At 29.9% G+C, this 27,278-nt stretch overlaps 4 protein-coding genes across 10 annotated transcripts; 2 read left to right on the top strand and 2 right to left on the bottom strand.

Annotated features, from left to right (window-relative positions):
- Nucleotides 1-80: 80 nt before the first annotated feature.
- LOC128667237 (protein rolling stone-like) lies at nt 81-6,236 on the bottom strand. Of its 2 annotated transcripts, none has more exons than XM_008552067.3 (2): nt 6,067-6,236; nt 81-2,456 (listed from the first exon to the last, which is right to left on the bottom strand). In XM_008552067.3, exons 1-2 carry the CDS (start codon nt 6,200-6,202, stop codon nt 1,579-1,581), a joined length of 1,014 nt encoding a protein of 337 aa, XP_008550289.1. In that variant the 5' UTR covers nt 6,203-6,236; the 3' UTR covers nt 81-1,578. The 2 variants fall into 2 exon arrangements, with proteins under 2 accessions (XP_008550289.1, XP_053597577.1); XM_053741602.1 differs by lacking the exon at nt 6,067-6,236 and adding an exon at nt 2,716-2,960.
- LOC103573138 (peptide chain release factor 1-like, mitochondrial) lies at nt 2,367-27,185 on the bottom strand. Of its 2 annotated transcripts, none has more exons than XM_014443884.2 (4): nt 27,029-27,185; nt 26,590-26,939; nt 25,607-26,529; nt 2,367-2,456 (listed from the first exon to the last, which is right to left on the bottom strand). In XM_014443884.2, the coding sequence occupies exons 2-3, from the start codon at nt 26,906-26,908 to the stop codon at nt 25,634-25,636; spliced, it is 1,215 nt and encodes a 404-aa protein (XP_014299370.1). In that variant the 5' UTR covers nt 26,909-26,939; nt 27,029-27,185; the 3' UTR covers nt 2,367-2,456; nt 25,607-25,633. The 2 variants fall into 2 exon arrangements, with proteins under 2 accessions (XP_014299370.1, XP_014299371.1); XM_014443885.2 differs by lacking the exon at nt 2,367-2,456 and adding an exon at nt 19,616-19,635.
- LOC103573314 (voltage-dependent calcium channel subunit alpha-2/delta-3) lies at nt 6,154-15,135 on the top strand. Of its 3 annotated transcripts, XM_014443882.2 has the most exons (13): nt 6,415-6,472; nt 7,477-7,954; nt 8,028-8,109; nt 8,484-8,749; nt 8,829-9,214; nt 9,295-9,614; nt 10,312-10,572; nt 12,112-12,473; nt 12,554-12,758; nt 12,827-13,412; nt 13,477-13,832; nt 13,901-14,197; nt 14,687-15,135. In XM_014443882.2, the coding sequence occupies exons 2-13, from the start codon at nt 7,887-7,889 to the stop codon at nt 14,984-14,986; spliced, it is 3,489 nt and encodes a 1,162-aa protein (XP_014299368.1). In that variant the 5' UTR covers nt 6,415-6,472; nt 7,477-7,886; the 3' UTR covers nt 14,987-15,135. The 3 variants fall into 3 exon arrangements, with proteins under 3 accessions (XP_014299369.1, XP_014299368.1, XP_053597575.1); XM_053741600.1 differs by lacking the exon at nt 8,028-8,109 and having other exon boundaries at nt 7,477-7,895; XM_014443883.2 differs by lacking the exons at nt 6,415-6,472; nt 7,477-7,954; nt 8,028-8,109 and adding an exon at nt 6,154-6,236.
- On the top strand, nt 15,255-24,787 carry LOC103573139 (voltage-dependent calcium channel subunit alpha-2/delta-3). 3 transcript variants are annotated; one of them, XM_053741599.1, is made up of 17 exons: nt 15,255-15,315; nt 15,401-15,570; nt 16,110-16,296; nt 16,376-17,320; nt 17,401-17,724; nt 18,987-19,067; nt 19,857-19,931; nt 20,522-20,626; nt 20,716-20,787; nt 20,906-21,050; nt 21,145-21,211; nt 21,285-21,451; nt 21,556-21,679; nt 22,026-22,058; nt 22,888-23,168; nt 23,442-23,785; nt 23,873-24,787. In XM_053741599.1, exons 2-17 carry the CDS (start codon nt 15,488-15,490, stop codon nt 24,503-24,505), a joined length of 3,666 nt encoding a protein of 1,221 aa, XP_053597574.1. In that variant the 5' UTR covers nt 15,255-15,315; nt 15,401-15,487; the 3' UTR covers nt 24,506-24,787. The 3 variants fall into 3 exon arrangements, with proteins under 3 accessions (XP_053597574.1, XP_008550287.1, XP_008550288.1); XM_008552065.3 differs by having other exon boundaries at nt 15,295-15,570; XM_008552066.3 differs by lacking the exon at nt 22,026-22,058 and having other exon boundaries at nt 15,295-15,570.
- Nucleotides 27,186-27,278: the final 93 nt, after the last annotated feature.

Raw genomic sequence — 27,278 nt, 5'->3', positions numbered from 1 at the left:
TATTTTTTCATAAAAGTGTTACTTTAATTATTTACTTAATTTAATTATTATCTATACATTCAAATGCATCTATCCATTAAATTGTCAAAATTTTTTTTTTCCTCATAAAAAATAAGTCGTCGCTTTTTATAATAAACAGTAATAAGATTAATGATTACAAAAATTATTTAAATTTTACCCAATCATCCTAACACAATTTAGAAGTAATCACTTCTACTGAGTGTTCATTTATTTAGAAAAAATTACAATTAATTATGATTATCTATCTAATTAAAAAATTAATGGAATGACATTTTTTTTACTAATTATAATCTACATAGCAGATAGTAATACTTTCTTTGGAATAATATATATTTGGAATTATTTATTTAAAAATACTAAGAATAATTAACGTTTTTTAATAGTTATAATAATTACAATTAATAGATGGATTATAAATGATGATGAAAATTATGAGATCCACGTGCGCATAATTGATATATAAAAACAATCAATTGATACCACATATCATACAATGATTACTACACCAAATACGATGCCGATGATAGTTATTAATTAAAATTAATATCTATTACTATAAATGAGCATATTATTGTTAAAAAAAAAATTAGCTATTTATTTAACAATAGTATAATGTGTGACAAGGATTGAAACAAAACGATTTGCTAAAATCACCCGCAGTTTGACATCGTGTTTCATCCTGAGTTACACACTAGATTTTTCATGATTACCTGCATTGGAACTTAAAGTTTCAGTGTCAGCAGCCAGTCAGAAACAAGTTAATTTTAGACCAATAGTGTGATCGACTATTAGCGTAAGCGTAAATTGTCATTTGCAATTTATAATTAAGCAGAAACTATAAGTACTATTTATTATTCACAATAATTTTTATAAAACTCAATCACAAAGTCAGAACTGTCATTTACGTAATAGTATATTATACACCAAAGGAGGAAAGTTGGACATTCACGCAGTAATGGCAACCACGTGGATTGGGACGTCCTATCCTCCATAATTTGTATACGATTTTTCACCAGACCTGCATCGAAAGTTTAAGTTTTTGCCGCTGTTTGTAGAAAAAATGACGCATGCGCTAATTTTGTCATTTATTTTCTCATAAAAGAAAAGAACGACTTTTGTTCCGCTAAACAGGGTAGGAATTCAAACTTTCAGGTACAAATCTGGTCAAAAATTGTATACAAGCCATAGAGGAAAGTAGGACGGCCCAATCCGCGTGTTTGACACCCTTGCCTTCGGCTTGAGTAGGCAATTACACACAAGGGTTGGAATGTCCTACTTTCCTTCCTTGGTGTTTAATATACTAAAATAGTTTATAATTACTATTAAACAAATGACAAGTATTAGATTTTAAACTGCTAAAGCCTTCAGTCAGTGCGAAGAAACATTGTTTGTTCCCAAGGGACAAAACAAGTTTGTTTCTGTCCGCTGACTGAAGGCAATAACAATTTACACGTTTGCTGATATTCATTCGCGGCATTGGACTGAAATTGACTTCTTTCGACTGCCTGTAGAGACACTGAAACTTTAAGTTCCGATGCTAGTATCATGAAAATAATTTCAAACAATTTCAACATCTCTAACTTTAGTCCTCTGTTCATTACTATCTAATGACAAGGATGGCTCATGAATACTTTTATCACTCTGCGACTTGAATCGGTCTAGACAACAAGTTAGACCAGTAAGTAGGCAGTGAACTACAATTATAAATACGATTCCTCCCAATGATACCAATAATGTGATACCAGGTTTCTTCCAATCAAGAATTTTGTAAATATAATGATAGCCCTTCCTATCAACGCCACCAGCAGCATAATAAATAATAGAAAATAATAAATAAATAATAATAACAACAACAGTCCACCAAAAACAACGCAGCCGTATTGGTATTGCGCAGATAAATAAATCTATAACAACAAGTACGCTGTTGAGAGCGTGTTGCATTAAATTAACACTGTCTACGTAGTGAATTTTTGGATCATGGATCGCAACCCAGTATGCTACTGTAACACCAATAGCCAGTGCCGATGACACGGTAAATAGGAACCAGTAAATTTTCTCCAACATCCCGAATTTAATATTGTAAGGATTGAAGTCAGGATACCTCTGGTGTACCCAACGTCTTGTAACGAGTACCGCACCAACAATTGTTTGCACAACTCCAAATGTTAAATGCCAGTTTGTTAAATAAGCGCCCCATTTACGGCTCCCATATTTGCTTGCTGACGGATCTTGACTTCCTATTTCCCATATTGAACAAATGACAATCGATATCCAGGCAAGACTCATCAACCAACGATAGCAGACATACCACCAGGATGCGTGTGCTTTAAATCTTGATTCTGTTAGCAATTTTGGATGTGGTGGTGGTGATTTTGTTTCTAGCCATGCTCGACTTATTTTCCGGCACCAGAGTTTGTTCACCATCGCTCGACGTCCTGAAAAATGAATACCAACTAGTCAATTTATTTATTTTTATTAACTGACTGCTGTCGTACTAATTTACTGTCAACATGAGATAAATTTAATAAACGTTGTTATCTGATAAGAAATTATTCATTGAAATAGAAAGTGACGTAAGTGGATTTCGTACAAATCAGATTAATTTGAGCTTATCAATTACGATTGCAATTGTTGTTTTTTTTTTGTTAGTTACTGGAAAAAAAAGTGGAGATTAAGTGTAAATTGAAAACTTACGAGTACACAGTTGGATTAATAGTAACCATAATTCTTTTGAGGATAATTTCAACATTTTGAATTATACTAGAGTGATTATCGTCACTATATTTGTGTTTATATATTTATATTTATTTACATATTTTTGAAATTTATGTAGTCTGATACATTTTTAATACAACACTCTGATGTATTTTGATGATACATCTCCAGATTTTAGGTAATTTTTTTAAACTCAACACCTGAACAGCTGATTGGAGAATTTGTTGACACTAGTGACATCTCGTTGACTTTTTTAGTACTGTATCAATTCGTCAATGATTACGCGGCAAATATTTATAAACAATTATAAATATTATTATTTATTGAATAAAATAAGTAAATTATTGTAGTTATTATTTGTTTGTTTAGTTTTAAAAAAACCCGCGTAATTTTTAAATGATAAGTGAATGTTGTTTTTTAGATAAGTTGTAAATTTATTGCTGATAAAAGATTTTATAAATATTTTATGAGGCTAAATGTTTTTTTATTTAAAAAAAAATTAATGATCTGCGATAATTATACTGGGATAATGATTCAATATAATGCGAATTTATCTTAGTAATTTATAAATATTTTAAAATGTTAAAAAAAAATGAATAATTTTAAAGTCCATTTTTTTTTTTTTAATTTATCGTTTTGAATAAATTAAAAAAATTATTAGACGTCGGCTAACTTCAGTATCATTTACAAACTTTGAATTATATAATAAAAAATACTTTTTGTAAGATAATTTTATTTTATAAAATCAAGAGATTATGTTTCTAAACATGTAAATTATTCAAATTGTCAGGAGAAGGTCATATTTCATACGTAAGAATTTTTTTTGCACAGAAGTAAATTTTATGTATTAATAATTAATTAAATGTCAGGTCAAGTTATTACGATTATTTTGAACTATCTTTCAAATCGTAAAAAAATTATAAATCATAAAGTTAATGGATTTTTAAAGAAATAATCAAAGCATCAAAAATTTTCCGATTCTAAACGTCAAAAAAATTTATTTTGAAAAACAAATTATTTATTGTATTTCTACTGCTCAAAATAATTATCGTAATTACTGTCATGAGTCTGGAGACAGAAATTATTTTAAAATTGCTATTTGAAATAGTCATGAATCCCCAGGATTTAATTCAAGACATTTTGACATTTGAACACATGTTTGAAATTCGTTGGAACAAATTAAGTATGAGTACAGTTAACACTTGAATTTTTACAGTTCTAACTGCTATTTCTATGGTTTAAATATTTTCAAGGCTCAGTCTTTATCTTTTTTCCTTCACTGTATTCAATTTCGATTGTAAAATATGGCGTGACACATCATTATAAAACTCATTAAAGAATTAAATTAATTGAACATCAGACCACACACTTTATCTATCTATCTAGTTATCTATCGTAAATAGCGTCCCAAGAATTTTCACATTTTTCCATAAAATAACTTCATAAAATAATCTTTCCAGGTTTTTAAAGAGAAATATCTATACGTCTCTACTATTAACGTTTCTCCAGAAATTCAGTCACTTATTTATTTAGGTGTATCATTATGTACCGTTAAAATTTTCGTTATCATGAAAAAATAAAATTCTTTCGAAAACAAAATAAAATGAGCATATTATTACAACAGAAAATTCAAATTCATTAAACAAAAAATAATAACTCATTTTTTATTCTCAGGTGACGATAAAAATTAGCTGAAGGCGGTAAAAAAAAGAAGTACTCAAATTTAAAAATAGTAAATACTCCGAAATTAATAAGCTCCAATTTAAAAATTATATTGTTGCTAATTATTTTATTAATATTAATATTATTTTAATTGTAGTAATAAATTTATAGAAATAGATAATTTAATATGATCAAAGAATATAGAAATAGAAAGACGGTAAGAAGTAATTAATAATGATGGTTTGCGGCTCTGAGGTTCACACGACGCGCGACAAATATATATATATATTTATGTATGAGAGGTCGTGGTCATCCGGTCAATCAATCTATACTAATTTAACGTTAATTCGTGACAATCTTGTCTTTATTATTATTAACATTTGGTCGCGTGAACGCAGGTAATTCATATTCACAGTTATATAGAATTTTTCCATTCAATTTATTTACTTGCCGATCATCTATTTAGTCAATTTTATAATTTACGTTTTCATTATACTCAACCTTATCTCTATCATATATTTATTACTTCTTTCTCTTCTTCTTCACTTAACTATTGAATTTTTATTAATTTAATTTCCCTATTATCTTTTTACAATACAACTGTACCAAAATAAACAAATATTTAGTTTTATTTATCAATTAAAATTTCGAAATTCGTAAACTTATCTTGTTATTTACTTTTCGTTATTACTGACCTGTAATGTCGGAGCCTATTGACTGATTATTAAGTTATTTACTCTAATTAAACGGTACAACCTTTTATAAGTAATAAATTCCCCTATTTTTCGCACATTTCAAACGGTTCCCCCACTCTCTCATCATATATTTGTACATTTGATCTCTAACGCACTTTATGACTAAAATAAAAAAAAAATATTTACATATTTTTAATAATAATAATCACTTAGTGATATTACAATAAAAACAAAAAATATTTATAAATTTATTTCTTCTGTCATTGAAATTTTATTCCATATTTATTTAAAAATAAAAAATAAGTATTACGCGCAATAATAAACATTGATTTGATAATTTAAAATAATAAATATATTTGAAAAATAAAAGTTTTGTTTATTAAAATCCAGCGGAATTTTTAAATTAATATTTATAATTTTTTTTTCATGCCTGTGTAAATTCAAATATTTACTTTTAAAATAGCTATTATTAATTACTTAAATTACATATAATTAAGTAAATGTAATGAGATCTTTAACTCATTATCCTCTTATCTTAACGATTATCTTAATCTAAAAAACTATTAGAAACAGTATATATTCTAAAAGAAAAAAAATGAATAATTTTCAAAATTGAAAAAAAAAAAAAAAACTAATATTTAAATTATAAAAATTTAATAAAACATTAAAATATTTTTTATCCAAACTCTCTTATTATTTGAAATAAAAAAATTGTCATACGATAAACTATCCAACGTCAGCGTTTTTTTCCCCGCAAAATTTCACATGAATTGTTTTTTTTTAATTTACCGGTAGTAAATTAAAAAAATTATTAAATCAACATTATAATAATTGGCAGCAAACAAATAACGATACGCTTGAGCAATAACTTTTTTTGCCTAATAAAATATAAGTACGTAAGAAATTTTTTTTTCTTTTCATGCAATAAATTATGAGATAATAATAATAGTAATAATAATAATAAATCACGCACCACAAAATGAAGATGATAAACAATAATTATCCTCTTTTTTTTCAGTTGGATTAATACATAATTGTACGGAACTAAACTCAGACGTATCGATATGGATCCCAGGTGGGATTTGTTGCTGCGCCGACTGACTCTCCATGACTACTACCGATTTAAGCCTGAAGCCCCTATAAGTATGTAATATAAAGGCCTATACCCTTCCTCCTGTATTTAGTAGGTATACCATAATATATATCTATATATATGTATATATGGTATGTATACTAATAGAATATATACTAAAAATCAATAATGATAACAATCATAATAATGATAACAATAATTGATATTATATTACCCCCATTTAGCAACGTGGGACCATTGACATTAAGGACCTTGTCAATTTGATTTGATTGATTTCTCTCAATAGGTCGTCGGACTTTTCTAAGTATACATGTTGATTCACTGTAATTACTTAATATACGTTCCATCTCACCATGTGCAAGTACACTAAACGCTTCATTGTCATTTCTATTTTTTTATTTATTGCCTTTTTTGTTATTGTTATTATTACTTAACAATGCAATTTCTAAATAGTATGCATGTGTTTAAGTTACTTTTACAGTCAAGGACTACCTTTAGCTGATAACGAGTTGCCGGCAATTTGTTTCCTTTATTTTTACGTTTTTTTTCTAAATATCAAGTATTTTTATCAATACAAATAAATATTGTTATAGAAATGTTAATTGCCGCCTTTTTATTGAATAATACTATTACACAATATTACTAATGATTAATAAATATAATTCAGCTCATAAATTATTTTATGAAGTTCAATTATTATTTCATCAATTACTGTATGATATAATTTATTATGTTTGTTTGGTTATTATTGTAGTAATTAAATTAATTTTCATATGATTACAATTATAAATAGAAAAAAAATTTCGGCTTGAAACAGATAATTAATTAATTCAATTATATTTTTTTTTAGATTTGAAATTTTAAAAAATGTCGGGATTAATAAATAGGGAGGAAAATTATGATATGGAAGTTAGCCGACGTTTAATAATTTTTGGAGTTTTTTAAAAATGATAAATTATAAAAAAAAAATATTTGAAAAAATTGCACATATGGTTTTGTCAATTTTCTATGCGTGCATATTTTTAGTTTTTTTTTTTTCATTGATTTGTTGAAAAGAAAATTCAAAAATTGTTAATTGTTTTTGAATTTTCTTATGCTTGAAGTTAGCCGACGTCTATTATTTTTTGAATTTTTTTCAAAAAGATAAATTGTAAAAAAAAATATTTTTAAAAAATTGCACCTATAGCTTTTTTGAGTTTCTACATGTGCATTTTCTTAGTTTTGTTTTTTCTTATAATTGATTCGTTGAAAAAAAAAATCAAAAAATTGTTAATTGTCTTATAACTTTAGGATCGCGTAGAATTTGGTATATTTGATTTTTTAATCCGGAAGCTAAGAAAAATATTTTAAAAATATGTCAGTTAAGATGATCGAAAATAATACATTCAAGAAAAATACAACAATCATGAGAGCTGTGTGTGTAAGCTGAACACGTGAACTAGGATTTTATAAATATATCCACTGAGAGAGTGAGTAGACTACGTATACTCCAGCTCTCTACATCTCATCGGGTCCCGTGCACCAAAAATAATCAGAACGAATACGAATGGCTGTAGCTAATGTGTTACTGGTATTCAAAAAGCAATGGCAATGCTACATTGTCGATCAAAAATAATAATCATTCTATTCAACTAATCAGTTAATTTATCAATTAATAGACAAGTTATTGATGATTAATAAATTTACAAAATTTAATTATTATGTATCTGGTGAGATATTTTTTTTTACTAATTATAGCCGGTGTCTGTCTCGCACGCAATGCACAAATGTGAGTAAATATTTCATTTACATATTACTTATTATTAAATAAATCAATAAATAAATAAATTTAATTATTATAGAGTCGATCGCTGGGCGGAAAATCTTGGTTCTGAATTATGGGAACTAGCAAATGCGGTTGCACGTCCTGACGAACTTAAACTCGTGCGTCATATATTTTTTAATTATACATATATCTACTTACTAAAATAATAACAATAAAATAAGTCAACTTTAGTCATGTAAAATTATTATTATCAATATTTCCTGGTGGAATTTCAAATAAAAAAAACCCAATAATATAGTCATCGTAAAAAAGTAACAGCAGTTTTAATGATAATCAAAATTGTCCATGAAAATCAAAAGACCGTGAAATTATCATACGTAAAAAAATATCAAGACCATCAATCATTTTTTATATTAAACATAAAATACAAAAAATATATAAAAATATTTGCTTGACATTTACACACTGGCACGTAGATTAATACTATTATCATGGTTGCTATATACTATTTATATTTAATGTATATTTACAGAAATACAAACTTATGAATGCACGTGTTGAGGATAAATCCGGAGAAGAACTTATTGACATAATAAGTGAGAGCGTAGGACGTATGTTAAGACGTAAAATGGATGCAGTAAGATGTATTCTCAAGGTAGCTGAAGATGCTGCTGAAGAATGGAATTCAACAGCTGCTAGTCATAATATTTCATATGTGTCTGGTAAATATAGTCCTGTTATGGATAAAGATCCTCCGGTGATTCCTTCAAATATGAGAAAAAATGCCAGTGTCTATAGGTACTTTTTATTTAATTAATTAACCAATCAATTAACTGCCATCATCAATACTATAAATTATCAATCTATTGGCTTACAGAGAAATAGAATTGAATCCAGACTCTCACTTCTATAATATCCCAGTGAACACAAATTATTCATCAGTTCATATCCCAACGAATGTTTACGATCTGTTGCCATCAGTAAAAGACGCGATAAAATGGTCAGAAGCTCTAAATGAGGTGTTCCGTCAAAACTATAGGTCAGATCCTGCTCTATCTTGGCAATATTTTGGGTCAATGACAGGAATACTTCGTCAGTATCCAGCAATGCAGTGGAGAACCTCTATAAATGACAATACCAACGCTCCAGATCTTTACGACTGTCGCATTCGGAGCTGGTACATTGAAGCAGCAACTTGCAGCAAGGACATGGTTATACTAGTTGACTCCAGTGGCAGCATGACTGGCATGGGTTATACTATTGGTAATAATTTTCTGCTATGTCATACTCTATAACTTAATAATCAACCAATTATAAATTATTAATTATTATTATCATCGCAGCTAAAGCTGTTGTCAACTCTATTCTGGATACGCTTTCTAATAATGACTTCGTCACGATTCTACACTACACAAATGTTACTGATTATGTAGTACCTTGTTTTGAAGACAAACTTATTCAAGCAACCCCAGAAAATTTGAATACATTTAGAGAATATATGGAAGAATTAGATCCACTGGAGAATGCTAATTTAACACAAGCATTTACTCAGGCATTTGAAATTTTAAAAACTTATCGCGAAACGAGAGGATGCGGTCCAGAGACACCTTGTAATCAGCTTATAATGCTTGTTACTGATGGTGTTGCTTCAAATATATCCGAGGTCACTATTATTAATAATGATAATAATTCTTATTATTTTAATTATATCTCTATTACTGTCTGACATGCTCGATCACGCGACATTTCTTAATGTCATGGTCATGAGTCACGTTCATTTATTTTTATATTAATTATTGATCATTAAGGGCATTCTCAGACAGTGCCCCCTCCTCCCACTTTTAAAAAATATTGAATTACTTTCAGTTGTCATATCCGCATTAAAATTTTATCAATTAATTACCAAAAAAAAAAAAAAAATTAAAACATTAATCTAAAAAAGGACAATTTCGCCATGATATCGATTTGAAAAAAATTTCCTTACTGTAAAAAATTGTGAGTTAGCGGTATTAGAAGCAGCAACACTGCAATTGTTATCAATTAGAAGTTAAACGAAATTTGGCAACTAAATTTTAGCCCACCAAATTTGACGTTTCGAATTATAATATTGACATAAAGATTTTACCGCCATTTATTTAAAAAATTTTGTTTAACTTCTAAGTGATATTAACTAAGTAATTTTTTTTAAATCTACACCTTAGCGAAATGCTGAATTAATGCTTTAACTTTTTTTTAATCAGTTAATTAAATTCTAATACGTCTATGACAGTTCAAAGTAATTGAATATTTTAAAAAAGTGTGAGATTGTCTGAAAATTATCTTAAATAATAAGGTATTTTTTTTTCTAAAACTTTAAATAGGTTTTTGACGCTTGGAATAGATATGATAATGGTACGCGCATACCAGTACGTGTTTTTACATATTTGCTAGGTAAAGAAGTCACAAAAGTACGAGAAATCCAACTTATGGCATGTGAAAACCGCGGGTATTACACACACGTTCATACTCAAGAGGAAGCACAAGAACAAGTAGTAAAATACATCCCAGTTGTTGCACGGCCTTTAGTACTTCAAGGCTACCATCATCCAGTTGTGTGGACTCATGCTTACACCGATGTTTCGGTAAGAATTTATAAAATGTGCTGATGTCTTTATATGACAATGAGTTTTAAAATACTTATTACCATAACTCAGCAAGCGATTCAAATAATTTAATAATATTAATAAATAAAAAAAAAAAAAAAATTAATAAATACTTATAAATTAGGATAATTATTTTAACAAAATTATTCGTAGAATTTAGTCTTGCGTGTACCGCGCGTGTCAAATAAAAAGAAAAAAATAAATAATAGATAATAAAGTAATCGTTATATGAATGACGACAGACCACCGCATAAGGGTTTTGAATTACACGATAACAAGCTATTTTATAAATGATAATCAAAAGTTTAATTTCTTAATGATAATTTTTTTAACACGAGGTGTTAAAATATAATTAAGTAACTAGTAGTTTATTTTTTAGTGAAGTTAACTATTTAATTATTTTATTTTATAAGAAAAATAAATAAATGAATCCTATTAGAATCCAGCGCTTGCCTCGTGGCTGTGGCAAGTGATGAACCACCCGGAGCAAAAGTCACGACTGGAGAAGTACCTCGAAGGCAAACGTCTGGGCGTGAGAATAAATGAAGATGCCATCTACATCAAGCAGGTTTTAATTAATTACCCCCAACAATGTGTTTGTCCAAGTGTATTTTTTACACTTAATCCTTTTAGGTCCACACACGCTTGATGGTTTACATATATAACTAGTTATCACAGCTCCTTAGTTTATTAATTTACCGTTAGACTAGTTCAAATCCTTTCTAACGATAAATTTTTTTTTTAATTATTTTTTTCCTTACATTAAGAGGGACCACTAGTGCGACCACCTGAAAAAATGGTAATTTTGGAAATTTTTTTAAAGAAAACTACCGCACGGAATGTTTTAATGTTTTAAGGACATATTTGTGGATATATAATGAATATAAGAGCAAATTTTTAGACCAAAAATTCAAAATTCAGCGAGTTGTTTACAATCTCCCAACGCTCGACAAAAAAAATCTCCCCACTGCTGCAGTGAAAGCGACCTTCACAGTGCCGGAATCAAAAAAACCAAAAAGTTTATTAAACTAGAAGGTATTCCCCGAACCTTCGGGCTAAGAAAAAAATTTCAAACTTCGCGTGAAAATTTGATGATTTTTGGCCTGCCAAAATTACATTTTTGATTCAATCGTAAAACTGGAGGTTCATGGTACGTAGAAATATTTATAAAAAAAGCTGCAAATCGATCGGATGATTTGTCTTCGAGTTATAACTGCAGCAATTTTGGAAAATGTATTTTCGAAAACCTATAAGCGGCTGCTCTTCAGATGGCTGTAACTCAAAAAAACTATTCGAGACATGCACTTGAAATTTTATTGTTATTTTTGAAGGTACAGACTATCGAAATATGCAAAAAAAATGATTTTTTGAAAATTTCACACTAGCGGTACCTCTTAATTACCAAAGCACACAGAGTTACATCTTAAAATAAATACAATTGAGATTGTCTATAGATTGTAATTGGTAATTCAGTTAACACTTATTATTAGCATAATAACTATTGTTAAAATTTCACAGCGCGCGAAAGGTGAAGATCCACGTCTGGATGCTGGAGTTTTCAATAGTACTTTATGGCAAGAGTACCGTCTTCTTACGTCAGTAAGTATTCCGGTGTTTGACCGCAAAGGAAATAGGAATAATGCAACGAAACAAGCAAATCTACTGGGTGTTGTCGGTACTGATGTTCCAATAGAGTCAATACAAAAGTTAACTTTACCATTTAAACTTGGCGTTAATGGCTACGCGTTTATTGTCTCAAATAATGGATACGTAATACTACATCCTGATTTACGTCCAGTTAGCGAAGGAAGACTCAAGCTCAATTACAATAGCATTGATTTGTCGGAAGTTGAGATACTAGATGACGGACGGAAGCCTAGGTAAATTAATTGTACTATTGATTATTATTTGTTTTTAAATTTTTTAAAATGTGACAATGTTTTGTTTCATGGATTTTTAGGGATCCAGGACCGGAAGTACTTAAATTACGACAAGCTCTAGTGGATCATCAGTATGGTAGCATGAAAGATGTCCCCGTCAAGTTTCATTATGATGACAGTAGAAGAGTTATGTTGGAAAAACGGGATTATTATTACGCACCACTACCTGGTACACCATTTGGAATTGCTGTTGCGATTCCTAATTATGGAAAGACTTGGATAAAGGTAATGAGTTTGAATTATATGATCCAAAAAATGATAAATCATTTTAAAAATTAATTATTGTAAATTAGGTGACTAGTGAGATTGAAAAAAATCGCCAAGCAGGTATCAATATCTCTGATTTCTTTGGAAGCGATCGTTGGCGAGTACATCCAGGGTGGGTTTACTGTCGATATCACTATTTAGAAGGCCACGAGTTCCCGAATTCCGAAGCAGAATTGCGATACTTTCTCTGGCGGCTTGAGCAACCCGGTTGGAAGTGGTCCGATCAGTATACGGCTTATGACATCAGTATGGAAGAAGAAGAAGAACCAGACTGCGGTAGACAAGTCTTGGAAGACGATGATTATTATTGCAATGAAGAACTCGTACAGCTGTTAGTATTTGATGCAAAAGCAACTAATCAAAGTTACGGTGGAGATTTTAGTTACAAAGACGAGTATTCTAAACGTCTTGCGGAACTTTATAAAGTGTATCTGAGGTATGTCGCGACCCAGAGTGGGTTAACTAGATGGCAGTACATCGAGTCGGATTATTTGGAAGAGACAAAAGGTCCGTTAGAGTTTGGTGATCTTCACAGACGTGCTGTCAATGAGCCCTGGTACAAGGGAGCTATTTTTCAACATCAAATTAATCCAAATAGTATTTTACTGACAGGTAAATCTTTTAAATTAATAAAATTTTTTTTTTTTTAATCCCGTTAATTATTAATTTTGTTCAGTGCCTTGGAATGCGGGGCCAGATGCTACAGTAACAGCTTCAATGGCAATATTTCCTCGTGACGGTGGCAAAAATGCATCAGCAGCTGTAGTTGGCTTTCAAATGCCCATGACGGCATTCTATCAAAGATTTATAAATATAACTTCGGTGACAAGCAATCCCGATATGGATTGCTCACACGTTTGGATAGACTGCTATTTAATCGATCAAAACGGTTTCGTTGTTGTATCAGAGGCGCACAATGACACTGGTCAGTTTTTGGGCGCCGTCGAGGGCGCTGTTATGAAATCAATGGTTGTCCAGGGCTTTTTTGAGGCCGTTGATGTTTATGACTATCAAGGTTTATGCAAAGAAATTGTGCGTCCATCAATTATAAAAATATAATTAATATTTTTAATTTAAAATTAATAATTATTTATATTCAGGGACTCGAAGGTGCAGCTAGTTTTTTGACTAATCCTCTGCGCAATATCTTCAATCTCATTACCTGGTTATTTGTACGTACACTCTGGATAATGTCGCAATTTGTAAATATACCGGAGACATTTGCGAGGGTACATTCAGATGAAGATTTACCAGAGAAACCTAAACCGCCGCATGAAGTAGAAATAACATATGCATGTGATTTAAAGAGAACTTTGTATATTATGAATCAAACGATGGCTGTGAATCAAATAACTAATTCATCAGAACAATGTTCACGCCCGTTTTTCGCTCAATTAGTCAGTATTTTATTTTGTTTTTTTTTTTTAATTACATTATTTATTATGATACTGAATTTAGCCGACATCTAATGATTTTGGATTTTTTTCAAAATGATAAATTATAAAAAAAAAAAATATTTCAATTAATTACATCTATAGTTGTTTTAATTTTATGTACGTGCATATTTTTATTTTTTTTTTCAACTTCCCGCTATTAAAATTGAAAATTGCCTGATACCCCCGAGGTCTCCAAATATTTCATGGACGCCTTAATTTTGATCAGGATCGCCGTCTAAGAAATTCTTTAGAAATTTCATAAAAAATCTAGATAGCTCTCTAAACTCGAAAACAGCGAGGTTTTGGGGTTTTCCCACAGAGTCAAACGTTTTTAAAATTTTTTTTTTTTTTGTAATTAATTAGTTGAAAACAAATTGGAAAATTGTTATTCGTCTGCTAACTTCAGGGCCATTATTTTGTAAAACTAAACAAAAACTTGAAATATTGCAGGTACCTAATACAAATCTTCTTCTCGTAGTCGTCGACACGCTGTTTCCCACGTGTTATGAGCGCTTAGAAGTATTACCCGTTCAAATAGACCCTAGTGAATATACGAATGACACTGAGCCAGCGCCATGTCACAAGAAAAAACTAAACGATTTACCACGTAGACGTCTTGAGAAATGTTTTACCGAGCATCCCGAGGAAGATGAAATAGACCAATGTGGACGAGGAACAAGACTGCATAATTCAATTCATATTAATATATTATTACTATTTATTTTAGTCACTCTTAAAATTATTTTGTAAGCCCTCCTCAAGAGTGGTAAAAATAATTCAAACAACTTTAAACGTCATTTTTTCAGTTTTTTTTTTTGTAACTTGGAATCCCCTCTGTCAATTATGTTAATATTAATGATTAAGCTTAAGCTCTTCGAGCTGATGACTACCCAGTCATCTGCGCGGAGCGTAACATTTGTTGTATCAGCTGTGCACTTCAGTAAAGAAAATTAAAACAACATACATTGGGCATCCCCCAGTGCATATCGTAACGCGCGCAAGCTCGGGAAAACCGACCCCGTGATCGATAATGGAGTTGGGGAGAGACCACACCGTGCTCTTCATTCTGTCATATCACTGTTAAGTTAAAACAAGTCATATTTAATATATTCCAGTGTTATTTTTTCATCATTAAATTTATTATTATTATTATTATTTTATTAGTTTTTTGTCATTGTGATAAGTATTGTAATAAACTAAATTATCAGTGACTAAAAAATAATAATAATTCAAGTGGTTATCAGCAGAGGGATGAAGGAATGCTTACTGCCCATTTTATTTGTTCTAATTACATTTTCAACTCCAGGAGAAACCGACATCGTCTCTTTCGCCACGTAAGTTACGATGTACACTTTTTAGTCTGCGTTAAAAGAACGTAATTGTCCACATCTGACGTCGTTGTAATTTAAATTATTTTAAATAATTGAGTGGTTGTAAGATTTGTTGTCATTGTGGTTCAGCTGATACCCGAAGATTATGAGAGATTACATGACACGTGATCAGTGAAATCCTTAATGTAAAGAAGATCAAAGTTTACATCACACTGACAATTCATTTTTTAAAATTGTCACAACTTTATGTTGTTTTAAATTTAATTATGTTAATTTTTTATAGTATATTACACACCTAGGGCAGTAAAGTAAGAAATGTCGCAGATCACATATAATTGTTGGCCGAGACGAAGCCAAGGTTACCAAACATGTTTTTTGAGGCTTTCTTATTTACTGCTCAAGATATGTTTACTATTTTTCTCCTTTACGGAGGCGGAAAACGTCAACTTCGTTTTGCACAACGGGATGAATGTTGACGCTTTCCGCCCGGAGGGGAAAAAAATCATTTATTAATAAAATACTGCGTTTTATTTTTACAATAGAGTAAAGACATGGGCGCACAAACTTGGCTTCGAGCTTTCACAGCTGGGAAAATACGTGACGAATGTTCAAAAATTCGAAGAGAGCTACAAGCAGGCTGACGTTAAAGCACATGATGGCAGTGCTCTTGTCCATGAGATTGCCAAAGATATTAAAGAAATGATGGAATCAAAAATATCAGCTATCAAAGTAAATATATTTCATGTACTACTTAAATTTGTTTAATTAACTATACTGATAATTACTAAATATAATTACAAATTTTCAGAGGATAATGGACATAGCAGAAACATCAGCACTGTCATCAAAAGACGAGATGCCTGGTCAAGAATTTCAGTATGTAAACGCAAAAAATAATAATATTGAGTTTGACTTCAGTCGGCACTTTGGTGGTGAAGTGAATGTCAGTAAATCAGCGGTACATGTACCGACAAATGTTTATGATCGTGCACCAGATGTCATTAAGGCGATAAAGTGGTCTGAGGAATTAGACCAAACGTTTATAAATAATTATGAACATGATCCATCATTGTCGTGGCAATACTTTGGTAGTGCTACGGGTTTTATGCGACAATATCCAGCGACAACGTGGAATCCAAAGCCAGTCGATCTGTTTGATTGTAGAACACGTGGTTGGTATATTGAAGCTGCGACAAGTCCGAAAGATATATTGATTCTGGTTGATGTGTCGGGCAGCATGACCGGAATGCGTAAAGAAATAGCACGACATGTCGTGAACAATATCCTGGATACACTTGGAAACAATGATTTTGTTAACATAATATTATTTACCAATGAAACTCATGAGGTAGTTCCCTGTTTTAATGATACTCTTGTACAAGCAAACTTGGCAAATGTTCGTGAATTAAAAGAGGCAATATCTACTATTAAAACTGATAGAATTGCTAATTTTTCACTGGTATTAAACCAATCGTTCAGATTACTCGAGCGTTTTCGTTTGAATAAAGAAGGTGCTGCATGTAATCAAGCGATAATGCTTATCACCGATGGAGTACCATATAATTTCAAGGAAATATTTCAAGAGTGGAATTGGAACAATACTGATGAACCAGACAAAACTGATATGCCTGTCAGAGTTTTCACTTATCTAATAGGGAGAGAAGTTACTGATGTTAGAGAAGTTAAGTGGATGGCATGTGCTAATCGGGGTTACTATGTACATTTATCGACTTATGCTGAAGTCAGAGAACAGGTATAATATATAATAATAATTATTATTATTTTTATGATTTGATAACAGCAATTTATTTAATATATTTATTTATTTATTAGGTATTAAATTATGTACCGGTAATGGCAAGACCTTTAGTACTAGGAAAAACCGATCATCCAACAATATGGACACCAGTATATGCAGATATAACAGATCCCAAAATGACAGACTGGCTTTGGGAGCAAATAGAATGCGAAAAACAGAAAGAATTATTTCTGGCTTATCGTAGAGATAGAAAATTATTCAACTCTAAAGATCAGAAGGATCGTCGATTTGTTCATAAACCTAAAAAACAACATCACAGTCATAATGATCCTGATTTACAGGAGTATCAATTAATGACATCTGTCAGTATGCCTGTGTACGATCGACGGGAAAACGCGGTGAGATTTTTTAACTGTATTACTGGGATTATCTATTTTTTTTTTACTAAATTATGCGAGAGTACTATGAGGTCAAGTATGGAGTGACGAATAAATGAATATGAATATGAATGATTTTTGTAAAGATTTCAAATAAAATCACATAGTTAGTTATAATTAATAATTAATAATTCAAAATATAAGAATGAGGATATAGATAAGATAATTTGAAGAATATTTTGTTTGTATGTAAGTCGATATTTGTCCACAGAATATCACCGAGCTAGTGCTGATAAAGGAAGCCTACTGGATCCCTCAGACAAGAGAGGTTGGCAGCAAAAAATAATAAAAAAAAGTTTTTTTTTTATTTTTATTGAATATGCATAGACGTTCCCTGTCAATTTGAGAATCTTGAATTTTTTATTTTATTATTTTTATAGAAATTACGTGTAACCGACGAGCCTATAATTATTCCCGTAATTTTTAATAAATATCTGATGTAATTTACAGTAACGGTAAATTATTAATTAAATTTATTTTATTATAACAAAAAAATAATATTTATAAAAAGAATCATGGATCGTCGGCTACTTGCATTAATTATTTTATAGGTCTACGCTCGTCTTTCTGCTATCTTTTTATTAATTTTTTTGTTTTTTTATTTTTATTTAAATAAACTTTAAAATTAGTTATTTTGTAATTAGGTAGGTTTAGGATTACAAAGCTAGTGATACCCATTGTCAACGTGTAGAAGGTCCTGCCTGGATACTATTGGATTGATATGAAGAGCGAATATGATAAAGCCTCGTAAAATATGTTATATATATATATTAATTTATTTAATTAATTAAAAGCTCGACATGATTGATTTTGAGAGATATATATATAATAATGAATAACGCAACCAATAAATCACATTACTCGTAAATAAAAAATAAATTTTAATAACTGATTGATAATTAGAATTATTAGAATAATTAAAATATTTAACATACATATTAATAAATAGGATAGCGTGTGCTAATGACTTTAAAAGTTGATATAATTAGTAGTTAATTATTAAGTAAATCAAGTTATTTTTAGTATTTATTATTAATTAATATTAAACGTATTATATTTAGTTAATTTTTAAATAGAATCAGTCTTAGATTTATCGTAATAATAGTTATTTATTGATATTTAATTAAGTAGATTTGCTTAAATTAATATAATATGTAATTTAACAGTTTAATTTATAATTAAACTATTGATTTTATTTATTTAATTATTTATTATATTTACAGACTAGAATTGCTGATTTGCTTGGAGTCGCTGGGACGGATGTGCCGATACAAGAAATACAGAAACTCATGATGCCACATATGGTAATTTTTAATTTAATTTTTTATAATTAAAAGACTCAATTTTTTCGCTATTCCGTAAAAAATAACTGCAGAAAAAAAAATATATACAATAATAACTAGAAAAATAATCCATTCACTAATCTGAGATCTTGAACTAAATTAAAAAAAAAAAAAAACTATAAAAAATTTATATTTATTGAATTCAAATAATTATAGTATTAAAATCTTATTGTGCCTTTTTTGAAATATTTATTTTTTTAATATTATGGTTATTTCGTCTGCGGTTATTTTGCTACAAGGTTATTTTGCGAGGGTAATTTTATCCTCAGGCGACTAGTCACAGTACCATCTCTGACAAGGTACCACTTATGAACACTTTATTTTATTGTTATTTACTTAAATTTCCTTCAGAAATTCTTTTAAAGTTACTAACCTTTTTATATAATCTGTAGAATTCCAGGAAACACAAACTTTTAGTTAATAATACAAAAGATTTTGCGAGAAAAAAATTAAATTTCATTACGTCTCCGAAACTGGAAATTTCTTTGAGATTATATAGCATGTCAGTAATTGGTACACGAGTAATCATCTAAAATGCAATATATTTTTTATAAAATTTTATTTATTATAAGTAAAATCGATCTATTCAAGTAATAGAAACATCAAAAAAAAAAGTTCAAAAAATTTATCTATTATTTATATTCAATACAATAAATAAGTTATAATGTTCAATATATTTCTTATAGTGACAGTAATACGGTCTTTTATTTTATGTATTTTAAAATTTTAATTATTTATTTTTAATTTTAGTTGGGCGTTAATGGATTTGCTTTTATCGTAACTAACAATGGTTACGTTCTCATTCACCCTGATCTCAGACCAGTGGTAATTATCTTTTTATTACAAACAAGTTAAATAATGCGGGTTAAAAAAATAGTGTATTGTGTAACAAGGGACGAAACAAAACGATTTCAGACCAGGGTAAAGTTGGCTGAGATCACCCGCAGTCGGAAATCATGTTTCATCCTGAGTTACACACTAGATTTTTCATGATTACCTGCATTAGCGAAAGCGTAAATTGTCATTTGCAATTTATAATTAAGCAGAACTATAAGTACTATTTATTATTCACAGTAATTTTTATAAAACTTAATCACAGTCAGAACTGTTATTTACGTAAATAAAATTATTGGTCTAAAGTTACTATCAAACAAATGACAAGTATCAGAGTTTAAATTGCGAAAACCTTCAGTCAGCGGGCAGAGACTTTATTTGTTTGTTCCCTCGGGACGAAACAAGTTTGTTTCTGCCCACTGACTGAGCATTCACAATTGCCGCGTTTGCTGATATTAATTCGAGGCATTGACTGAAATTGACTTCTTTCGACTGCCTGTAGAGACACTGAAACTTTAAGTCTGATGCTGGTATCATGAAAAATATATATACATATATTAATGAGAAAATTCTAATTAAAGTTTCAAGGTATACTGAAACCATCATACAATGCTGTCGATATGGCCGAAGTTGAGTTAATGGATTCGAATAAAGGTCCACGTGAATTTGACGAGGGAATATTAACCGTAAGCATTTAGATTTAATTTATCAACTGACAAAAGAAAAAACTGAAAAGAGTTTAATTAATAAATAAATTGATTGATTGATGTTTAAGTTCCGAGACGAAGTTATCGATCAGTTAAATGGTAGTGTAGTACTCCATACGAAGTATCACTATGACGATATGGTAATTTGAATATCATTAATATTTTATTGATTATTGCTACTTGATAACTAGTATAGATGCAAGAGTAGATATAAGAGAAAGATGATATGATAGTTAAATGATGTTTTGTTATTTTTAGAAACGAGTTGGTAGAGTAAAAAGAAAATATGATTACACTGCTATTGATAATACGCCCTTTACACTAGTGGTTTCTTTGCCAGAACACGGTCATGGCAGTTATCGTGTTCATGCCACTGAGGAAATACATCGCGCTCACGTTAATGGTATTAATTTAATTACTTTAGCTTCAGTTATTTACTATAAAGTAGAGTAATTACATAGAATAACAATGTGATTAAATAATAAATCTACTTTTAGGACAAAATGCGACAGATTATTTTGCTGACAGCAACTGGCGGGTACATCCAGATTGGATTTATTGCAAGTGAGTTTATAAAGTTTAATTAATTTTTCATTGAGTAACGGATTACTAAATATTTTAATTATATTGGTTATAGATATCATTATGAAGATGCACATAAAGATAAATATAATTCATCTGAACAATTACTTGTGCATTTTTTGACACGGACCCGTCAGCCGGGTTGGTTTTGGAGCGACAGAAAGCTGCCGTCTCAACCACCGGAATATTCTGTCTCTGGTTCGGCTAGTTCAGGGTCACATTGTAAGGCTTTTAATTTTTAAATATCTCATCATACAATTACTTGATCAATCAATCAATCAATCAATTAATTAATTAATTAATTATATATAAATTTATTTTATTAGCGAATCCAAATACTTCAGATAAAAATTCATACTACTGTGACAGAGTACTTTTACAAAGTCTGGTTCACGATGCTAAGGTAACCGAATGGTTTGCAAACATCAACCAGACTCGCGAAGAAAAGGGGTAAGAATTATGATAATTATTTGCAAGCACCCGCGTTTGTGTATTCATTTTTTTTTTTTAAAGCGACTAGATTTTATTAGAATAATGATAATAATAATAATTAATTAAAAATAGTGATAAAAAAAAAAGAAAATACACTTAATGTGGAAATAATGAGTAAAGGACAGTTCGGAGTCCCATCAAACACTCGTCATTAAATTTATTATTTGATAATGACGTGGATACGTTAAATAATATTTTAATAAAATATTATTATGAGTAACACACTTTTTATTTGTAAATAACGAATAGTCATTAATACACTAGATTGCACTTTACTAATATTTACAACTTTAACGCCATGCAGACCTTTAGCTAGGCTGATGAACCTCCTGCCCAGGTAACGCCTTCACATCGCACCTTGTGTTTTTTAGTAGATAATTTATCTTTATCATTGATCATTGTTAAATAATTATTTATCCTTATTATAATTACACTGTAAAAAATTTTCGGAGTGAAAGCGGATTAAATCCGGAGTGGATGAGTGTTTATTTATTTAATTTCCTTCGAGTGAAATTTACTCCGAAGAAGAGTTTATTTTAATTTTAAAATTTCGGTTCGGAGTAAGTACGGATTTAAATAAAATCTAGATCACTCCGAAATCACTCCGCTGAAAAAAAACTCCGTATACGGAGTGATTTTTTTTTAACTCCGGAAATCTGAATTCCGACTAAATGAATTCGAATTTACTCCCGATTTTTTTTACAGTGTATACATCTTTATCCAAATACTCATAATTCCTTAAAAATTTCTTTTATCCACTATCATAATTTTACTTCCATCATTTCCTAATCGAATAATCTTCAATTATCTGAAGTATATTATTTAACACCGACCTAACCCATTCTATGTTCTCCGTAAAGTATTTTTTCGTAAAGAGGGTCTACCACAGATAGGTTTCAAGTGTTTTTACAGGCTCAGTAACCAGGAATCGATAAATATAATACGACTATATGACAAATAAATGAAGCTAATTACTCTTGTGTAATTAATACATGGATCAACTAAATAATTTATTGTAATTTACTTAATTTAAGAAAACTCATTTGACAGTACACGACAGCTTATTATTTATTACGTTGATTGAAAAAAAATTACAGTTGTTAATATTAATAATTAACAAAAAATAAAATTTATTTGAGTATAAACTGACATTATATTTTTTGTAGGAAAGAATTCCAACAACGTTTTGGGTTTACACTTGCATTTATGGCAACACACAGTGGGTTGACAAGGTGGCAAGATTTTCCGTTAGATGATTTACAAGAATCAATACCAGCGGAAGATCATTTCAGTAGATTATATCCACGGGCTATTGATGAAATTTGGTATAAACGTGCTGTTGAGCAGTATTACGTTCAACCAGATAGCTTTGTATTCTCAGTTCCACTTGATGATGAAGGAGCTGATAATACAACACTTGTTACTGCTAGTCGAGCTATTTTTATAGGTAATTATCGCAGCTATTATTTTTTCACCATATCTGCACCGAAGGTTTGAATTCCCACCCTGTTTAGAGGGAAGAAAGTCGTTCTTTTATGAAAAAACAAATGATAAAAATTAGCACATGCGCCATTCTTCCCACAGAGGCAGAAGTTTAAACTTTCAGATGCAGATCTGGTGGAAAATCGTATTTACAACTCGGAGGGTAGACAATTAAACACGCGAGTTGAAATGCCCTACTTTTCTCCCTTGGTATGTAATGTGTTATTTTTTTTACTAGGTGAAGGAAATGCTAAGGCACCGGCAGCAGTAGTTGGGTTTCAATTTCAGCATACAGCTCTTCAAAAACTTTTCCACAATATCACGTCTACCTGCGATAAAGCAATCAATTGCCCTCGTAATTGCAATGACAGCAGTCTAGCTTGTTATCTAATTGATAATAATGGATATATTATCGCTGCGAAACAAGAGTCAGACGCTGGTAAATTTTTCGGTCAAGTTAGAGGTCCTGTGATGAATAGTTTAGTCGATGAAGGTATTTTTAGTAAAATTAGAATATTTGATTACCAAGGGGTCTGTTTTAAAAATATTCACCACCCTAATTCCGGTAGTTTAATTTTTACGGTAAGCATTTATTTTACTTAATTAATAATAATAATTATTTATATTCGTCAGTTAAATAACTGCAGTAATAATATTGATATTTTTTAGCCATTTAAAAATATACAGAAAGCTGCTAGTTGGCTTTTAGCTCAATTAGTATGGACATGGGCTAAAGTAGGATTCTGGCAATTAGATTACGCGTATGGACATACATTTGATTATGATAATGAAGAAGACAATGGACACAATGATTACGAAGATAATGACGACCGGACCTCTGAAGAAAAAGGGGAGAAAGCATACGACCGTGTAATTATAAATAGAACTAAACCACAGGCTTGTGACCAAGAAGTTTATCTCTATTTATTAAAAAATAGTTCGACAAAAGTTTATGATGTTGATTTAGATACAAGTAAAGAATGCAGTCGGCCGTACGTCGTCCAACCGGTTGATTTTAGCAATATGTTATTAATAGTTGTTGATTTAAATTGTCCAAATACAGCAGAGCCATACATTGATGTGGAACCTGCTGAAATTATTTACTTCAACACCACACTGGCTTGCCAAAAAGGTTTTACAAATCTGAAACGACGGAGACCGTCGTCTTGCATCAGAAATCATCCGCGGGAAAGCGAGATAAAAGATCGGTGTGGTCTTGCATCGACGATAGGACCCAACGCGGGTCTTCTTTTAATATTAATTATTTCGGTATTTACCATCACAAGACTAATACGTAATTAAACATTTTTATTTATTATTATAATATAGTATAAGTATATATATATAACAAATTAAATTTATAATTCTCCATAAACGGTTCAGAGCCGATGTCAAATTAGTAATTTTTGATATGATAAAATTGCATTTTATTGAACTTGTATTTATTGCGTCAATCGCAAAAAATAGCCGCTAAATTTAGATCCGAATGCTTTTTAAATAAAAGGGATAAAAATTAACAAAAAAATTAACGTCACGGTTAAAATAAATTTATGATGTACAGCGTAAATTATAAGTATTCTATAGTATAAAATTAAAAAATTGTTGCACGTTTTATGTAAAAAAAAAAAAGAAGAAGTAATTTTGTGAATTTAACTGTTAATTTTCTTACGAGAGTATATTATTATTAATAATAATAGTAATAAGAAAAATAATAGTATTAAATGATAATCAACAAATTTAAACTATATCGGATTTAAACCCGGTGATTTTGTTAATCAAAGTACTTTAGTGTACTTATAAAAAAAAAAAATATTAATAATGATGACGAAACGAATCTTTATCAACACTAAAAATTTAAATGGACCATTTAATGGATATTCAATTAAAAAAAAAACGATTGTACAGAATTCAAATAAAATTCCGTAAGTTTCTTAATTAATTAATTAATTAATTAATGTATACATGTATCACCTAAATTAATATCTCATCACGAGTTCATCGGATACTGCATTCTCAAATCAATAGATAGGATTTTATAATAATATGACTTTAAAAATAAATTACATAATTACTTACGTTTATAATCTCGCTTTGTAAATTTATCAATTTGAGATAACTAACACTCAATAATAATTATAAATAAATATTAAATAATATTAATTTTGTAAATTAATGTATCATAATATTTAAGACGGTATGTAAGATTGTGTGCCTTCTATTTAAAATTATATGCGGCACGCGGTTAAACGATAATCTTGTTGTATGTTTTTAAAAATAAATAATTTGATCTGGTTGTAAATTAATTTTAAAAATAATTTAATTATTTATTAAATATTATTAAATTAATAATAATAAAGTATTAATTTTAAATTATAATCTATTATTTATTAATTAAAAATTTACCTTATGTACAGCTAAAATAATTATCAACTATTTACACTTCTCAATAGCTTCTTGTAGAACTTTTAACTGAAAATTTCTCTGTAACATTTTTTGTAGAGTTTCCAAACCTTCGCCGCCTTCCATGAAACCTTTTAAATTGTGCATTGTACCGTTACTTATTCGATGATCCGTAATACGATCCTGACTAAAGTTGTATGTACGTATTTTTTCATTTCTCTGGCTCATACCACGTTGTTTTTTACGCATTGTATCCCTAGTTGATTTTTGCTCATTCAGTTGCATGTCATAAATTTTCGTACGTAATTTAAGTAATGCTATTTGTTTATTTTGTATCTGCGTACGTTGAGATTGTGCTTCGACAGCGATACCTGTGGGTAAATGAACAATTCTCACAGCAGACTCGGTTTTATTGACACTCTGACCACCAGCACCACTTGAACGCTTGGTTTCTATTTTTAAATCTTTGTCCAATAAATTAACTTCTAGATCTGTCGGTTGCGGTAACACAGCCACCGTGACTGTTGATGTATGCATCCTGCCAGCTTTTTCGGTCGCCGGGATTCTTTGGACTCGATGGACACCACCTTCGTGTCTCAACAGTTCGTAAGCACCATCACCGGATACTAAAATACTTGCGTGTCTCATACCACCGATTCCTGTTTCTTTGTCAATGTCCAATAGCTGTTGAGTGAAACCGAGATAATCAAAGTATCCTTGATACATATTCATTAAATCAACAGCAAATAGCATTGCTTCTTGACCACCTACACCAGCTGTTATTTCAAATATTATATCACGACAATTATCTCTGCCAATATGACCAGCTATCGCTTCAATTAATTCTTCGTCTAGTTGATTCAAAGTTTCTTGATAATCTGCGTACTCTTCTTGCCCTAATTTTTTCATTTCTTCATCACTCTGTCCTGTAAATTAACAATTAAATTAATTAGCTATCAAATATACTATAAAAAAATATATATTACCAAGTTCTTCAAGGCTCTTAATATTTTCTTCAATGTGTAGCCTATTGTCCAACATAGTAACGATCTCTCTGGTACTAACAATCGACGTCAACAATTCATCATCTTTAGATTTATATTTATAAGCTTTAGTAATTGATTTAATATATTTTTTAACATTTTTATCCGTCACAGATATGTTTAGTTTTGTACAAAAATGATTAAGCCCCAATATTCGACTATCGTTGAGGTTAATGTTAAACTTTCTTTGAAAATTATTAAACTCGAGAATATCACGGCAGCAACGTCCGCCGAATCTCCATCCACGTGCGAAAAATAACATTATTAAAAATTGCTTATTCACTCAACAGTTTCTGTAATAAATAAAAGTAAATTAAAAATAACAAACTGACCCCATGTCCACAAATTACTTTTTATCCTCGACAAAATTATTAAAACTTACCGACAATTTAAATAAAATATCAATAAAAAAAACATTTCTCTTCATTATTTTTAAATTTCACCAGTCAGTCATCGTATCCTCATATAAATTTATCAAAAAAACCATTGTCTAATTTGTCTAAATAAACTATTTTCATCCTAGATCCCTTTTCATATTTCGCCCGTTCCAATTCCTCGTTCTTCATATTATTTTCGTTCCTGCATTTTAAAAAATATACAACTCGCGCCATTTTATTTTAAAATGTCACCAA

This window comes from Microplitis demolitor, chromosome 8 (assembly GCF_026212275.2).
Source record: "Microplitis demolitor isolate Queensland-Clemson2020A chromosome 8, iyMicDemo2.1a, whole genome shotgun sequence".
Taxonomy (NCBI): Eukaryota; Metazoa; Arthropoda; class Insecta; order Hymenoptera; family Braconidae; genus Microplitis; species Microplitis demolitor.
Note: the sequence above shows the minus strand (reverse complement) of the source record. Positions and strands in the feature narration are given on the sequence as shown.